Source organism: Sminthopsis crassicaudata, chromosome 2 (assembly GCF_048593235.1).
Source record: "Sminthopsis crassicaudata isolate SCR6 chromosome 2, ASM4859323v1, whole genome shotgun sequence".
Lineage (NCBI taxonomy): Eukaryota > Metazoa > Chordata > Mammalia > Dasyuromorphia > Dasyuridae > Sminthopsis > Sminthopsis crassicaudata.
The window spans coordinates 215,161,771-215,179,761 of record NC_133618.1 but is presented as its reverse complement, the minus strand read 5'-3'; the positions used below and the strand labels follow the sequence as shown (position 1 = coordinate 215,179,761).

Sequence of the window (17,991 nt, the reverse complement as noted above, 5' to 3'; positions counted from 1 at the left end):
TAAATCCTTGTTCCAGGCAACTGTGAAAGAGATGTCACAAGGACATAATTAACTGTCAAGTACAAATGACATGTCATGCCAAATGATCTACAATGATTCCATAATTTGAAATACCATTCTAGTTATTGCCCTACAGAATAATTGGATTACTTCATTAACATTCATAGTATGGTATAAAGGAAAGAACATTGCAAACCTGGGTTTGGTTCTTTCATTAACCAGCTTTAGTCAAGTTATTTAACATCTGTAAGATGAACTAGGATAGTTACAGAAGTAAATGATGTCTAATGCTTTCTTTTCTTTTTCTAGCTCTGACATTTTATGATTCTATGACTAATACTGAACATTTAAAGTAACCTGGCAGTGAATTTAGGCCACAAGAAGATGATACAAAGACTGGGGAAACAGATGGTTTTGCTTTGTTTCCTCAGATGTTTCTCTTTGAAAATAAGAGGCCTGTGTTAGAGAAGGGTACATGGTGGTCAACTCTAGACCTTGAAATTAGATAGACTTGCATTCAAGTCTCACACATCTTGACTATATGACTCTGGGTCAAATGATTTAACCTTTCAATAATCTCAAGCTACTTTTTAAGACTATCAGAATAGTTGAAGATCTGAAGAGAATTTCTTCATTGAAAGAGATTTTAGTTATAAGTCTGAACCCCTGAGAGAAATTTAAAATAACCAAATAATTTTTGGGGTTTGCTTTTCAATTTGTTGTCATTAAAGAATTACCTGGTAGCTGAGAGGCTAAAGATTTTTTTTTTGAGGCAATTGGAGTTAAGTGACTTACCCAGGGTCACACAGTTAGGACGAGTTAGATTGAACTCAGATGCTCAGATACTTAGTCTGAGGCCAGATTTGAATTGCTCCTGAATTCAAAGAATTAGGTCCTCCTGACTTCAGGGCTGGGGCTCTATCCACTGCACCACCTAGCTGCCCTGAGGTTAAAGATTTATCCAGGATCACATAGCTGGTATTTATAGAAGTATCATTTGAATCCAGCTCTTTCTTACTCCAAGACCAGCTCTCTATCCCTTATATTCTGCTACCTTTCAAAATACCCATGTGTTATATGTATTTATACTATGTATTTATATAATACATACATACATCTGTGCATATACATACACACTTTTTTTTTTTGTACAGGATGAAATGGTCAAGTGGTCAATAATAGGTAATAAACATTTATTAAGTACCTATATAGCAGGCATTGTGCTAAGCACTGGGGATACAAATATGCTTATTAAAAAAGGCCCCACTCTCAAGAAGCTTATAATCTAATGGGAGAAGACAATACACAAAAAGAGACTGAAAAGGAATAGGTACCTCATGTGGGAGGATCACAAAGAAATCAGAGAGCAGTACAGCCAGATAAGAAATGAAATATTTTCAACCAAGTTTCCTTCTTAAATGGTGGTTTTGGAGTTATGGTTCTCCCCTTCAATCAGAGGGGCAGAGGGTAGTGAGCAGATGGAGTACTAAGATTGATGGGATTTTGCAGGATGATAAGGTTTTCTGAAGTGTGAAAATAGAGGGCATCCATTACACATATGAAATACATATATTTTCTTTAAGTTTATACACACACATATTTTTAAACATCACTCAATCATGCTACCCTCCAAAAATGTAAACTGAAATATGCCCCAAATATTAGTGCCAGTGTATGTAAGATGGAGGGGGGGGGGAAGGGATGTAGTAGGAGCATTTCTAATCCACTGACAAAAACTGGAACACTTCATCTCCACTCTGACAATCTCATCAGCTAGGGCAATGCAGTTAGCATTTACTTAGGGAAATAAATCTTCTGTTTTTAACCCCAAAGTTTGCTCTGATTGTAATTAAATCTAGGCAATAGAGGAACCAGATACTTCATTTATTGTTCACTGCTGATAGAACACTACCAAATATATCTGAGCGTAGTGCCATGGAATGAGAGGATCACCGGTTTGGCTAAAACATTTACAGGTCAATTAGTCTTTCCCCTGTGTACAAGAAATATTGAATTTGTGATATTTTTAATCACTTAAAAAGTTGAAAACTTCAGAATAAATCTTAAAAATTATTTTAAAATCTAAAGTTCTCCCATTGTTAGCAGCTGAAACAAATTAGAACAGTCAGATGCTCCAAAAATGACTTATGGTAGTGAAAGAAAAGAAAACAAAGCAATATTTGAAGAAGATAACAGTTTAAGTTTGTAACACAATATAATATTTGTTCTTAGAAGTTTGTTTATTTTAGTATTTGCTTTATGTGATTGTAGTTCATGATTTTTAAAGAGAGAGGGAAGTTTACTAGTTCTGTGATTTTTGTCTAAATAAGCAATTATTTTCCTATTTTACAAGAAGCATGAATGAATGCATGAAGTGAGAAGATGAAGAACTTATTTAGGAAGCAACTTATCACATGACACTTTTCTATTTTAGTTAATTATTTCTGGTAATTAAGTGCTTAACTCAATTGTTTCTATGCTGTTAAAGGAAGCAAGTAATAAAAATGCCTTCCAAATTTTGGTCTTGAGACAAAGGCCCTATTGCCTCACTTCAATTACAGGTCTGAAGTATGGTATGAGGTTAAAAGGAATCTTATTGGAAGTTAGAGAAGCAAACAGATTAGACACATAAAAACTGTAGCAATTTCAAAATCACATAAATTTTCTCCAGGATCTACTCTTGGTTAGGATTCAGCAACCTTAAAGTTTTACTACTTATCTGGGTACCAACAAAAGTAGCAGACTTTTAATGCAATATATATAGAAGAAGAATTGGGAAGACCAACCCCTTGCATTAACATTCATTGCCTAGATTCCATTCCAGGCAGAGGAAATTCAAATTGCAAAAGAGGCATTGGGGTTGGGGGAATGGTGGTATGATTGCAACTTTGGCATTGGGCATTCTTGCCCAGAAATCTACATGAACAACTCATGTCCTTTCTCTTTGTTTGCAGATAATGAAGCATATGACTCCATAGAGTTTTGGTGGATTTTTGTAAACCAGCATTTATCTATTTTTATCTAGTCTCAGTAGCTGTGGAGCCTAACCAAATTACAGCTGCCCACATTATGGCTTCTGACTGCCTGACACAGAGGATTGAAATCTCATGTAATGTTAGTCTTTTTTTTGCAAATTAAGACCTTTTTCTCTCAAGTGGCATCATTTTCTTACAAAGGGTGTTTTCATCCCTTATGTTGAAATCTTAATTTAATTTACCTGTTAACATGAGAGGCAGGTGCCTGCTGCAACATGAGAGCTGCTCACCCTCCCTGGCCCCAGCTATCTAACTACTTGTCCTTGACAATGTGATTGGTAGAAAGTAATCTCTTTGAGAGCTGGGACTGTTTTCTTTGCATATCTCCAGCACCTAGTGCAGCACCTGGCACACAATACACATTTAATAAAGTTTTATAGAATGAATGAGGAAATAAATGATGCTTGCAAGCCCACCCACTAGGACTTGGCCCCTTGAATTTAACAGAATCATTCACTCAAGGAAGACTATTACTAAGGGCTGCATTTTTGTGGTTTTCACTGGTAGTTTTTAGCTTGAACGGCTGAAAACTTTCTTATAAATTTAAAGGGAAGTACATGTAGTCTAAAGGAGACAGTTTTTTTGTTGCATTAAAATATCTGTCAATTCTGAAAGATTCGTTAAGACTTTCTGGTTCTTAGCTTTCCTTATAGCTCCACTAATTACATTGGATTTTCTTCATGCCCTTAGCTATTAATAGCTACCTCCCTCATTTCCGACACACACATATTTATATACACATACACAGATACATACACACAGGTGTGTGAGACCATTTCATTTTTATCTTTGTATTCCCATCACCTAGTACCTTGCCCGGTACAAAGTTACTTTATAACTGCTTGGGATAGATAGATAGATAGATTAACACAGATTATCATGGAAGAAAACAATGTTATCAGTCCTTCAGACAATTGTCAGGTAGAAGAGAAAGTTTTCACTTTTGTCTGGTCCATTTGCTAGTATTTGAAGGAAAATTGAGAAAAGAAAAAATCCCACGTGACCCCAGGCAAGTCTTTTTACCTCTGAGAATCACTTTCCTTCTCCATCTGTAAGGCAATATAAGTCTAGACTAGATGGTCTTGTAAGTCCATTTCAGCTTTAAAGTTTTGAAATTCTCTCATATGCTTAACAAATCTCCTTTTGGCTGCTAGTCAGTCAATAACATAGATGGTGGGAGAACCAGTAGATGCAGCTGACCATTAGGTTCTGTCTAGAACCCAATCTAGAACTGGAAGGTTCCTTTGAAACCATCTGGTCCAACTTGATCACTTTGCAGATGAGGAAATTGAGAGAAGGGTGAAATGCCTTGCTCAAAGTACAAAAGAACTAGACAGGAATCCTGCCTTTGAGGAATTTAACAGCTAAATAGATTTTATAATCCAACCTTCAGACTACATGTAGGTTCCTTCAACCTTTTCTCTACCTTCTTTTCCAAGGATTCTCATTTAAGATAAGAGGAAGGGTAGAAAACCATCTTTATCTCAAGTCAGATACCTGGACAATCAGTTGCATGAAGCAATCATAAAGCCTACATCTTCCTCTACATAGATTTGATTATGTTAATGCTGTCATTGAGCTGACATATGAGTAGAGAATTCCAATAGAATGTTCATTAAAGATAAAGATTGTGTCATTTTCCCCCCCATTTGAAGTGCCTGGAACATAGAAAGTGCTTCATAAACATTTGCCAGATCAAATAAATATCACACAGGTGTTTTGTTCTCTTTCAACAGCCCTATAATGGGAACTGACAAATGGGCCCACTTAGTGACTCTCAGGAAGGCCAAGCCAGCCCAGGACGAAGCCTGGTATATTTTTTCAGCCTGAATGATTTGAATTGGGCTGTTGCTACTTTTGTCACACTGACCGGGTAGGTGCCTTCATTTTGTTCTCTCTTTCTGTCTCTGTCTGTCTCTGTTTCTCTTTCTGTCTTTCTTTGTCTCTGTGTCTGAATGTCTCTCTTTCTCTCTGGGTAGATTAAGTTTTTTTTTTTTTTTTTTTTTTTTTTTTTGAGATGCTGAATTTCCAGGATACAGAATTTTAGAATAAATGTGAAATAGCTAGAAATGAAATGTAACAAAATAATAATAATAAAAAAAGGCAATATTAATTCAGTTGCATAGTCAGCCTCAGAACTGGGGACAAACAGAAACCCTTCTCATACTTGCTATGCATATGAAACACAAAAATCCCATTATCTCTGTGCTCATGTCTTTGACACATATTAAAATTAGTCAGTCATTTAACAAACATTAATTAATTGAGGAGAGGCAGCCTTTGCAATGGATACAGAACCAGCCTTGGAGACAAGAAGACTTTAGGTTCAGGTCTCACCTCTGCATCATACTGTCCAGTCATTATAACTGGACAAGACACTTTTGAGTGTTCTAGGCAACTACTACTATAATTTGCTGGGGATGTGCTTTCTTTTAGAGGAAGTCTCCTCATGTCCAGTGCTGATCCCTATTAAGTGACTATTAGGTTATAGGAGTTGTGGTGCAATGGATAGAGCACCAGGCTTGAAGGCAGAGAGACCTGATTTCAAAACTATAGCTATATGTCTCTGGTCAAGTCACTTTACCCTGTTTACCTTAGTTTCTTCATCTGTAAAAATAAGCTGGAGAAGGAAATGGCAAACTACTCTAGTATTTTTTCCAAGAAAACCCCAAACGGAGTCACAAAAATGGCTGAAAAACAACCTAACAAAACAACAAAGGCCTGAGATAGATGGTAGAAATATAAAAGGACAAAAATGGAATAATTCTTGCCCTCAAGGTGCTTATGGTTTAAAATTTTTTTAGATTAAGGGAAGTCCCAATGTTAGGGAGCATCTTTCTGCCTTTTTTTTTTTTTTTTAAATGAATTAGGAGGAAAAAAGCTGATCAGGAACTATTCTTTGAGTCATTCAGGAATCAATCACTTGCCTGTTTTAGCAACAGCTGAACTTTTAGGAGATGAATATTCAAGAGTTGATGGGTAGGTCATGCCTCTTTTTTGTTTACCTTCTGCAAAAAAAAAAAAAAAAAAGAAAAAAGAAAAGAAAAGTTTTGATTATTTCTCCAGGAGGCATTTTTAGCTGATTCTTTATATTGTTATTTTGCTGCCATTCTCTAGTCATTATCTATACTAAGAAGGTACAAAGTCAGCCCATCTTGGTCAGAGCTATTAAAAACAAATATCAAAACATTTACTTTTTTTCTCATTGGCTTTTCTTTATAAGGAAGATTTGAATAAGAGTAATGAAATTCCTGCATCTGGAAATTATTTAATATTAGGTCTCAATCCTGACTCATGGAAACATGGTATGTAAACTTAGGTATTTATATATAGTTTTTGATGTTTAATTTCAGTAGATAGATGAAAGCAAGCACTAAACTATACTTCTAGATAATAGATAGATAGATCTTATTTGGAAGTTGATTACAGGATCATCATAAGATCATAAAATTAGAGCAGGAGGATTCATAAGACCATGGCATTAGAATTGGAATGAGCCTACGATACCATTTGGCCCAACTGCCTCATTGGACAGAGGAAGAAACTGAAGTTCAGAGAGAATAAATGATGCCCAAAGTCATATAATAATAAGTAGCAGAGCTTAGATTTGAACTCAAGTCCTAGGATCCAGCATACTTTGCTTAATACCACTGCCTTTCACTTTCATCTTTGCAAACATCTTTATTCCATTAGTACTACATGACATTAAAAAAAAATCTAAAATGAAACTGATGCAAAAATAACTATTCTTCAGTGCCTACTAAGAACTTTTAATGTCTGGTGAGCAGTGAAGAATGCTAACTTTGTGTATTAATTAATAGCCTAGAGGAGTGGAAAAAAAATACTGGATTTGTAATGAAAGGGTCTGAGTTCAAAACCTGGTTCTGTTATATATTTCCTGTGTGGCTTTGGGCCTCTCTTCTTGGGACCAGCATTTCCTGACCTGGAAGGTAGACCAGATGGTCTCTAAGTTCCTTCCAATTCTAAATCCTATGATCCTAAGAATGTATTCTCCTAGGAGAAGGGAAAATGTTCCTTTGAGGCAATGGGGTGCAGAGAAAACTCCTGGACTTGAGTCTAGTTTAGGTTCTGTTACATATTAGCTGTATAAAGTTGGGTGTAAGCCTTTACCCTATAAACCTTAGTTTCCTAATCTGTAAAATGATTTGGTCTTATGTTTCTTTCCAGTTACAATACTCTAATTTATTCCTGAAAAGAGGAGAATAGACTTGTCATTAGGAGCAGGGTAGGTAACTCCTACAATTTACAATTTCAGAAGTTCTTGGAAGCCTGATAGGATCCCCAATATGTTCCTCAGCTTCTAGCTAGTATCTGAAATTCCACTGTTAGAGCTTAGTTTCAGTATCTTCATTTCAGGCTTTAATCCCCGTTAAAATGAAAGCCCCCCTCAGGAAGGAGAACATTTTAAGCTGTCATCTCTTTTATTGACCTCATGGTGAATGAATTTCAGATCTTTTCTTAGAAGCAGTTTTTCCTAGGATGGGAAGAAGAAAGATATTGGGCATATGGAGAAGGGCAAAGAGAAAGCTTAAAATTATCTGGAGAATGAGCAACCTAGGACCTCTAAAGACAAATATTATTGCTTCAAAGCTTTCTCTGGAGGAATCACCCTTAAGTGATTTATATGTTGAGAAAAGTTATAACTATCACTGTACTGAACACAGGGTCATAGGGCCTTAAATTTAGAGATGAAACTAACCCAACTCCCTTATTGTAGAGACAAAAACCTAAGGCCTAAGGTATTACATAGCAAAGATTTGAATTCAGATTTAAGGACTCCAAGTCCAGTGTTATTTTAGGCTACTTGAATATCACTGAAATGAGATGAGACAAGAAGCTTGGAATGGATTGGGTTACAGAGACACTGATGTCCTTTTTAATTCTGAAATTCTGAGAAAACTCTGTGATTACTCTTTTCAATTAACTTCAGATCCTAAAAATAATCTGGTGGGCAAGAGGCCTGAGTTTTCCAGGCTCCCATCACATGATATAGATCAAAGCTTCTTTAACTGTGTGTCATAACACCATATGGGGTTATATATGGAGGTTGCAAAAAATCTGGCAACAGTAAAAAAAAAAAGTTATCCAATATTCCATCAAAATTTAATTCTTTATGCAAAAATAAGCAAGCATATCCATTCCATTAATATGTAAATTTGCTTTCCTCTTTAATAAATGATAAAATTATATGAATACCAAGGAATTGTTTTAAAATAAATTTATGATTTATTATTAACAAATGTTTGATTTATGTACTTATTTTATATACCTATATACCCAGGGTTATATAAAAATTTTTTGAGTGAAAAGAGGTTGTGAATAAAAAAAGTTTAAAAAGCCCTGAGATGGATTAAAAATCTTTTTTTCCCCCCTTTTCTTACTCATTTAAGTACATTTGTAGACATACATATCCACTGGAGAGCTGAGCAAATATGCCATCTTACTTTCTATGTACTACTCAAAAGGAAAAGGAATCTAATAATCTCAGCCTTCTGCAGCATACATCAGGAAGCAGATGGGTAATATTCAGAAACTCTAGAGGGAATCACATATCTATCTTTTTCTTGAATTGTGTGGAAACTCTCTGCTGACAAAAATGCCCATGTCCCCCTCCTTCTCAAGCCAACCTCCATATATTAATTAGAGAAGTACAGTGAAGTGTGAAAATTGGAAATAAAAACTCAAAGAAAGGTCACTGAGGCATCTCAGCTTTCAAGTGAATCTTGACATAATCCAGTTAAACTGGTTGGCAGAAAGCCAAAGGTTCACACCATGCTGGAGGTGACCATGTGACTCTCTAATGATTATGATTATTTGGGCTGCCAGTCAATTTATATCTTCATGCCACAATGCAAACCTTGAGCCCAGCCATGTAGAAGAGACTCATCTCCTTGTTTCATAGACACAAATATTTAACATTCACAAAACAAAGCCAAGAAATCCCCCCCCCCCAAACTTCACTGCAGGGTCGTCAAATGGAAGGTAGGGAGATTGAGGAATAATCCCTGGGATTTACTATAAATATCTAAGCATTTTGATTATCATTGGGAAGAGTTCCCATGGGAATGGAGCCATACATACTACTGTTGGAGTTTGGGAATTTCAGATTAAGAATTTACTGATCACATCTCTCATTTTGGCAAGAGGTGATAGGTATTTATGAGTGGGGCATACATCCCTATGTCTTACTTTATGGATCTCATAACAATAGTATTTTAATGTGGCTCTTGTGGTCCTTGAAGTCTCATAGCAATTCATCTTGAGTTTTTGTTTGTTTGTTTGTTTGTTTGGAAACTGGTCTAATCTGACCAGGGGTGGGGATGGATGCAGAGGAGGTTATTCTAGCTTGGGATTTTCTTGAAAGGTCCCTTCTACCCCTGATCTTGCTCAGGTGTGGTCTACCTTGCTCCTTTATGTGTTGTAGAAAGGACAAGTGGTCTCTCCAGCTCTAAAATTTCACACTAGTTTATGATCTGCAAGGATCTCAGGCTTGAATCTGGAATTCTACAAAGTATCTGAAATATTTCCAGGAGCCTGAGGACTTTTCAGTCTTCTTGGACTTCCAGAGAGTTCTCCAGAATCAAAGTTATATTTTAGTTTTTTTCTAGAGGTAGCTTAATAGAGTGAAAAAATTCTAAACTTGAGAGTCACAAGATTCTGGTTTAAATCCTGATTTGGCTACTTATTACAAAATGTATGATTTTGGTCAAATTTTTTAATCTGTCTGAGTTTCAGTTTCAGTAATATAAAGGAGTCAAGGCAGCATGCCCTTTAAAACCCTTTCTAGTTCTTGATCTATGAGTTCGAATAGGCCATTTGCCCAAGACAAAACAGAATGCCAGGTGTGCTTGTTAAATGCCAATTTAATAACTGATGGAAACAAAAATATGAGATGAACATAATGATAAAAGAAAAAAAGTGAAATTTTAAACATTAAGTCGATCTCTTTGCCAAGAGCAGATTTCCCAATCTGTTTTCTATTTACCTATCAAACATCTAAAGGGTAACAGATCTTAGATCTGAGACATTGAGATGTCAGTTCCAAAACTTAGATTTTTAAAATATATTAGACTGGCTTAAATGGAACCCATAGATTCTTATTATATGTTCAAAGACAGAACTTACTCTCTTCTCAGATTTTCAAGTAAGGCTCATCAAAAGATGATTAAAATCTATCATTTTGTAATCCTAATCATTAGGGCCACTCAGGAAGATCAAATTCTCTTTCCTAGTGTCCCCATTCCCAAACAGGCCTTTAATGAAAAGTGGGGCATCAACTACAACTTTGAAAATATTTCAACAATTTTGAAGGTACCTGAGATTATGAAAGATTCTCTCCACCGGGGCAAGGACAATGACCGTATTCCATTGGAGTAACTTCCTTTGTATCCAGATTGTCCAGCAACTTTTCGAACAAGGATTTTTCCTCCTGAATTATCAATTACACCGCTGTGAACAAAGAATTACATCTGATGCAAGAAGGAAAAAAAACCTACTTCACTTACAAATTGTCTTGCATAACCAGAGAACTATTAATAAATTGACTTCCATCTTTCTACCCACAGATGGAGATAGAGAAATTAAAAATAAAAAAAAGTCAAAAGCCTAACTGATAGAAATGTCTTTTTTGAAATACAACCTACTATTTGATCTCCTTAAAATTTCTTTCACTAATTGTTCTGACAGTCAAGAATGCCACCCCCCCCCCCAGTAAAATTTCCTTTTCTAACAAAAGAAACTATTTTCATGGGAATTCCTATTAGTATCTTCTAAATTATAATACTAAATAAGTTCTCTTTTTGAAATTTCTCAAACCCAATTTTTCTAAACAACACAGAAAAGGTGAATCTATTTCAAGAGGGTAATATAAATTTCTCCAAACAAGAATCCTTTGATTTAAATGTAGTTTTAAAAGGATAAAGACTAGATCTGTGATTTCATTGATAAAGGGAATACTTTTAGGGAAGGAAACTCCCACTACCAATGCAAATTAACACCTTCTCAGAGAATTAAAACATTGTGGTCTGATCTTTGCTGTCAACCCTAAATATTTACTATCATGGATTCTTAGAGTTGGAAGGGACCACTGAGATCACCGACTTTAACCCTTCCATTTTATAGATGAAGAAACTGAGTGTGAGAGAAGTTGGATAACTTGCCCAAAATCATGTCATGTAGGTAATTAGTGGTAGAGTCAGGACACAAGCCCAAGATTTCTGACTCTAAAGCATTACTTCTATTGCTGCCCCAGTCTGGAATCTCCTGTATCTTGGTAAATCCTGACTTTGTTTTGTGGTTTAGCTCCATTACCACAATCTCCAAAAGCTTTCATTCATACTAAAGCTCACAGTCATCTCTCTTGTTTTCTTTTTGAAATCTTTGAAAATCTGTAACATGCCATTTTGCAATTAATTATGTTCTATATTATGCTGACTCAATTGACTCATATTTCCAACTAGACTGTTAGCTCTTTGAAGGCAAGGACAACATTTAATGATTTTATCATATTCTAATGCACTTACAACAATGGTGGCAGTATAATAGATGGATAACCACTTCATTGGTTGACTGTTTTATAGGAATATTGTAACTAAATGAACCTTATTGCTTAGTGTTACCATGAAAAGAGTGCTGAATTTGTATTTATAAGATCTGGGTATATAGATAGCTATATGGTTTTGTCACTTCATCTCTCTGGGCCTCAGTTTCCCCCAATAAAATTAAGGCATTGAATTAGACAGTCTCTAAATCTATATTCCTGTGAATGTGTCTTTTCAAATATGAAAACCCCTTTCAATGTAAAAAAGTCAAACTTCCCACATAATGGTGATTGTATTATTAACATCCATTAGCTGAAAAAATATATAATGGCATAAAGTGTATTTGAATTCAGGAAGGCTTTTAAGTGAATATGTTATTTTATTACTCAGAATAGCTTTGGATATATTTTTGGAGAAAAGTAACACATCTACACCTGTTGAGAAAGTATTTATTCTGTCTGCAGAAGGAAGAAATGTTTGCTTAAATCAAGTCATTTCATGAGATGTACTTCTTGAAAGAACTTTGTAGATATCCCAAAGGGTTCTTAGCACACAAATTAGGAATCACTAGCAGAATCTTATAGGCTGTCTGATAAGTTCAGAAGCCATTAAGTCTCAGACTTCTTTTCTAGTTTCTGATTAGATACTGCTCTGATGGTAGGTGATCTGACCAGAAGCGAATGTGGCTGCTTCTGTCTCTTGGCAAGGACTCTCCGCTGCATCGATCCCTGAGCAATCTCTCTTTACTTTGATACCACTATAAATACAGGGATTAGTTTTGGGAAGAGACTGAGCCAAAGAAAAATTATCTTCTCTTAAATATGTCCAACAACCTCTTGTTCTGAAATCGATTCAAGGGAATATTCAGTCAGGGAAGCCTAATAAATCATCAGAGATGGAATGTGGCTCTAACATTTTATTGTTTTGAAATCCCTTCATCTAAAATATTAGCCTCTTCTAAACAATAGTATCCTCTTTCAAATCTCTCCCACATCTTCTCTCATCTAACTCTGTCTGTGACAGAACTAGTCATGATAAAAAAAAAAAAAAAAAAAAAAAAGCTTCTTCCCTTATGAGTTTTACATCAAGGAATAAATTCTTTTGACATCTTTATCCTCTCTAAAAACAGTCTGAATATTCTGGTTGAAAAAGAAAACTGTCAGGAACAAGAGGTTCCAGGCTGTTTTAACCTAAGCCTTTTTAATGGACATCAATATGTCTTTCTAACTAATTTTTCACCATATCATTTCCTGGAGAGTTTATCAACCTAAAATAGCTTTGTATAGCTAATGGTTTCTCACCTAAACTTCTTTTCTTGGTACTCAAAGACCATCTGTTTTCTCCCTCTCTCCCTTTCTCCCTTCCTTTTTCCCTCCTTCTCTCTCTTTTCCTCCCTTCCTCTTTCCCTTCTTCCCCCTTTCTCCTCTTCCCTCCCTTCCCATGCCTTCTTTCCCTCTCTTCTCTCTGTCTCTGTCTTTTTCTTTCTCTGTCTCTGTTTCTCTCTCTCCCCCCATCCTATTTCTCTCCATTATACTTGCTCTTCTTTAGCTAGGTTATGCCTGGGCTATGAAAAGATATATTCTATATCATTCCTATACTGAAGTTGTTTTCTCATCTGGATTGTCCTTTGTTAGGGGATCCTTCCAGTAACAATAGAATTGGCTTTGGAAAAGCTGAGATTGAGTTCCAGCTCAGCCACTTAATAGCCATATGATTTTATCAAGCCACTTCCCCCTTTTGGACTTCACTTTTCTTAATTGCATCAATGCTTATATGGACTAGATGATCTCTCTTAATTCTTAATGTTTTGTGAATCTGTAACCTTCTGTAACTGGAGTAAAATTTCATTTCTAAAAGGAATGGTTAGTCCCACTTAACTCTGACAGCTCCTCTATTTTTGCATTGCCTTCTACAGTTTACTTCATTCTCTCATTAGAATTTGAGAAGTTCTAGCTCCTGTGGTAGCCCATTTTTAAAGATGATAGGTATAGTGCAGAGAGCTTTGAACTAGGATTCAGGAAATCTGAATTTTAGAATTCTGCATTCTGACCAGCTATATCACTTTATAGGACTCTGTATCAATTTCCTCATATATCCAGTGATGAGAATACGACCTGCCCTATCTACCTGGTAAAGTTGAGAAGAAAAAAAGATAATGGATGCAAAAAGTGTTTTAAAATGTTTAATGTGCTATATCAATATACTTTGGTATATTTAGGCTCATTCCCTTAATTTTCATTTGCATTTGCAGGGTATGTACATAAACTAGATGCTTACCTTTTCTCAGAATTCTAAGGGTACCCTGATAGCTAGAGTTTGCTCCTAGAGCTTCCAATGGTGTACTTTTCACAGAAAGTGAATGACCTAAAACTGCTTCCAGTAAATGTATTTACTAAGAGGATGATAAGAATGGTAATTACAAAGATATCCTCCTCCCCAAATGGGGGTGGGTAATACTCTTTCTTTGCTTGCTTAAGATTCTTGGAGAGAATGGACTCAGACTTAAATTACAATGAGAGTGAGGCTTAAGTCACGTTTGTGGCAATATATTATGATTCCTGACTCTGGAAGTTCTTTCTCCTTTTATGAAGCCTTCATGATGTTTATTGTTTATTGTTGTTTAGTTGTGTCTGAGTCTTCATGACCTAATTTGGAGTTTTCTTGGCAAAAATACTGCAGTGGTTTGTCATTTCCTTCTCTACCTCATTTTACAGATAAGGAACCTGAGGCAAAAACAGGGTTAAGTGACTTGCCCTGGCTAAAACAGTAAGAGTCTGAGGCCAGATTTGACCTCAATAAGATGAATCAGACATTGGGCCTGGAATTCTATTCATTGAGCCACATACTTGCCTTGACTTTACTATAGGATGATGCAATAAAACTTATATTCACTATAGGACCAGAGAAAGATAGACTACAAAAGCATTTAGAAATGAAATAATCTAATTCTAAAGAATGAATGGATCAAACAACAAATCACAGAAACAATCCATAATTTCATCCAAGAGAATGGCAATAATGAGACAACATATCAGAATGTGTGGGATGCAACCAAAGCAGTTTTAGGGGAAATTTTCTATCTCTAAATTGTTATATGAATAAAATGGAGAAAGAGGAGATCAATGACATGGCAATACAACTAAAAAAGCTAGAAAAAGAACAAATTAAAAACTCCCAAATAAGTACCAAATTAGAAATTCTAAACTCAAAAGAGATTAATAAAATTGAAAGTAGAAAACTATTGAACTAATTTATAAAACTAAGAGTTGGTTTTATGAAAGAATCCCAACAAAACAGATAAAATTTTGGTGAATTTGATTTCAAAAAGGAAAAAAAAATTACTAGCATAAAAGTGAAAGGATTGGGGCAGCTAAGTGGCATAGTGGATAGAGTACCAGCCCTAAAGTCAGGAGGACTTGAATTCAAATTTATCCTCACACACTTAACACTTGCTAGCTGTGTGACCCTGGGCAAGTCACTTAACTCCAATTTCCTCAGCCAAAAAAGAAAAGAAAAGAAAAGAGTAGACTTTTCACCAATAAAAAAAGAAATCAAAGCAATAATTAGGAGCTATTTTGACCAACTGTATGCCAGCAAATCTGACAATCTAATTGAAATGGATGAATATTTACAAAAATATAAATTAACAGAATTAACAGAAGAAGAAATTACTTAAGTAGTCCCATTGTAGACAAAGAAATTGAACAAGTTATCAATGAACTCTCTAAGAAAAAAATCTCAAGGGCCTGATGGATTTATAAGTGAATTCTACCAAAATTTAGAGAAAATTTAATTCTAATACTATATAAACTATTTGGAAAAATAGGCAAAGAAGGAGTTTTGTCAAATTCTTCCTATATACCTAAATCAGGAAGAGCCAGAACAGAGAAAGAAAATTATAGGCCAATCTCCCTAAGGAATATTAATGCAAAAATTTTCATTGAAATATTAGCAATGAGATCATAGCAATTTATCAGCAGGATATCACAGTATATTGTGATCAAGTAGGATTTATACCAGGAATGTAGGCTAGTTCAATATCAGGAAAACTATTGCCATAATTGACCACATCAATAACAAAATCAACAGAAATCATATGATAATCTCAACAGATGGATAAAAAAGCTTTTGAGAAGATACAGCAGCCATTCTTATTAAAAACTCTAGACAACATAGGGATAAAGGGAGTTTTTCTTGAAATAAAAAGTTTATCATGGGTTGTGACATTAGTGATAACAAAATTGACTCTTCAAAGGACAAGGCATCTCTGCTGGACAGGCTAATCTCTGCTTGCTATAGGACTCTCCTTTTATTTAGTTGTCTTTGTCTTATTTAGGTGTATCTGTCTTTACTCAATTATAAAAGCACAATTAAAATTATCAAATTAAGTTCTTATTCACACATACTATTAAATGAGATAATATTTATAAAAGAGCTTAGCATAGTACTTGTAGTATAGTAGGTGCTATATAAACATTTATTCTCTTCCTCACAGCTTAACATTTTCCTCAACTTCATTGGAACTATTTGAGCCCTTTGTAATTATATTAATTACAGCAGCTTGGAACCCCTTAGCATTACACTCCCATGGATTTGTAATCTCATTGAGATGGGCACTCCCTTCTTCAGTGCAGATAACAATTCACATCTTCTATGCAACATTTAACATGAAACAATAGATTTCAAACTGAAAGGACTTTGTTGTTCATCTAGTCTATGTCCTTCATTTTACATATGAATGACCTGAGACCTAGAGATGTTAAGTAACTTGTTCAAAATCAAACAGATAGCAAGGAATAAAATCAAAGTTTGAATTTAGATCATTAGACTCCAAATCTATCATTCTTTCCACTGAACTTGACTGCCTGCATCCCTCAATCATAAGAGCTCTACCCAACAACGTAGAAATCCCTTCTCTAGACCTCTAGATATTATATATTGACAATTACTATTGATCAATGGAGTATGTGAAAACTGTCCACTATTTATTCCTTGTCCATATCATTGGACTGACCAACCTTCTTTTCCAGGAATATATCTGTTAGATGACATCCTTTGTGCTATGTTTTTGCACAAGTTTTCATTGATGATATTCTGGGGCCTATACACCATATTTTTCTTCATTGCCCTTTTGGTGACCTTCAATTCTACTTCTTCAGATACTGTGATATTCTAACTTATTGCCATTATGGTCATTCAGCATCACAAGAGGGATATTAATATCAACAACAGGAATCTTGTTTCTAGAAATTTGCAACAGGGGCAAGTATCACAAATTATATTGGCAACAAACAGCATGAAGAGTCCTCTCAGATGAGGAGGAAAATAAGAAAAAAAGAGAATTAGGAAGGAATTCATTGCCTGCCATTTGGTCGTTTCTTATTTTAGCTAATTAAGCTCATTAACTAGATACTAAATTTTGATGTTCCTATGTTGCTCACAGATGACAAGTATTGTTAATGTCCTTTATATATGGCATCATAGATAAAGTCCTGGTATCCCAACCCTATTTATGGACCTGATAGTTTACTCTTTATCCACTTGGTTTTTTCCAGTGTGGCTAGAAGGCTGAATTCATTTGTGTGATAATGGTTCTCTTTTATAAGATCTTGCAACATTATGGTACTTGATTCAATTAGCACAATGACATTTATACATATTTGGGGAATTTTGCCATTCATAGGAAATCCTTTCTTCTAATTTCCAGGTCATATAACCTACAAGTGTGGAAGGGTAGACATTTTCTCTATTCCCTACTAAATGTCAAAAAACAATTTACGTATAAAATATAAAGCACTTATAGTTGAATTCACAGGACAAGAAAAAAGGAATCTGGCAAAGTAAAAGTCTTATAAATGAACACTGGAAAACACTGATCTTTAATGTATAGTGGATATATTGTTGGTTCTGGAGTCAAGAAGACAGGTGTTCAAATTCATTTGGACACTTACTAACTATATGACCCTAGTCAAGTTACTCACTTTTAATCTTCTTGTCCTCAGTTTTCTCAACTCTAAAATGGGGGTTGTAATAAATAGCACTTACCTCCTATAGTTTTTGTAAGAATCAAATGAGGTAATTTTGTAAAGTGCTTAGCAAGTCCTTGGCATATAGTAGGTACTATGTAAATGTTAAAGCTATTTATTATTATTGTTATTCTTATTCGTACTCAGCTTCTCTTCCCCACCAGCCTTCATGTTCTGGCAGGGATACACAAACTGATCCATGGACCTGGCTGGAAACTTCTCAGAAAGTCTCCTCTTGCTGCCAAAACTCTTAAGGCATAATTTTGAAACCCTTTTCCATTCCCCATCCCAATGTAGCAAGCAGTAGATGTTGAGTTTTGCTCAGTACACTATGTGTGTATGAAGGGTAAAGAATTGGGCTGCTGTCTG

At 35.2% G+C, this 17,991-nt stretch overlaps 1 protein-coding gene across 3 annotated transcripts in view; it reads right to left on the bottom strand.

Moving 5' to 3' along the window:
* Positions 1-17,991, bottom strand: part of VIT (vitrin) — a 152,159-nt gene that overhangs the window by 62,460 nt on the left and 71,708 nt on the right. For 2 of the 3 annotated variants that reach the window (XM_074288180.1, XM_074288181.1), the window contains 2 exons: positions 10,372-10,505; positions 5,963-6,043 (listed from right to left, as the gene is read on the bottom strand). In XM_074288180.1, coding sequence (XP_074144281.1) covers positions 5,963-6,043; positions 10,372-10,505 — 215 coding nt within the window. The remainder of the gene's footprint in view (positions 1-5,962; positions 6,044-10,371; positions 10,506-17,991) is intronic. The other variant, XM_074288182.1, reaches the window with a different exon arrangement.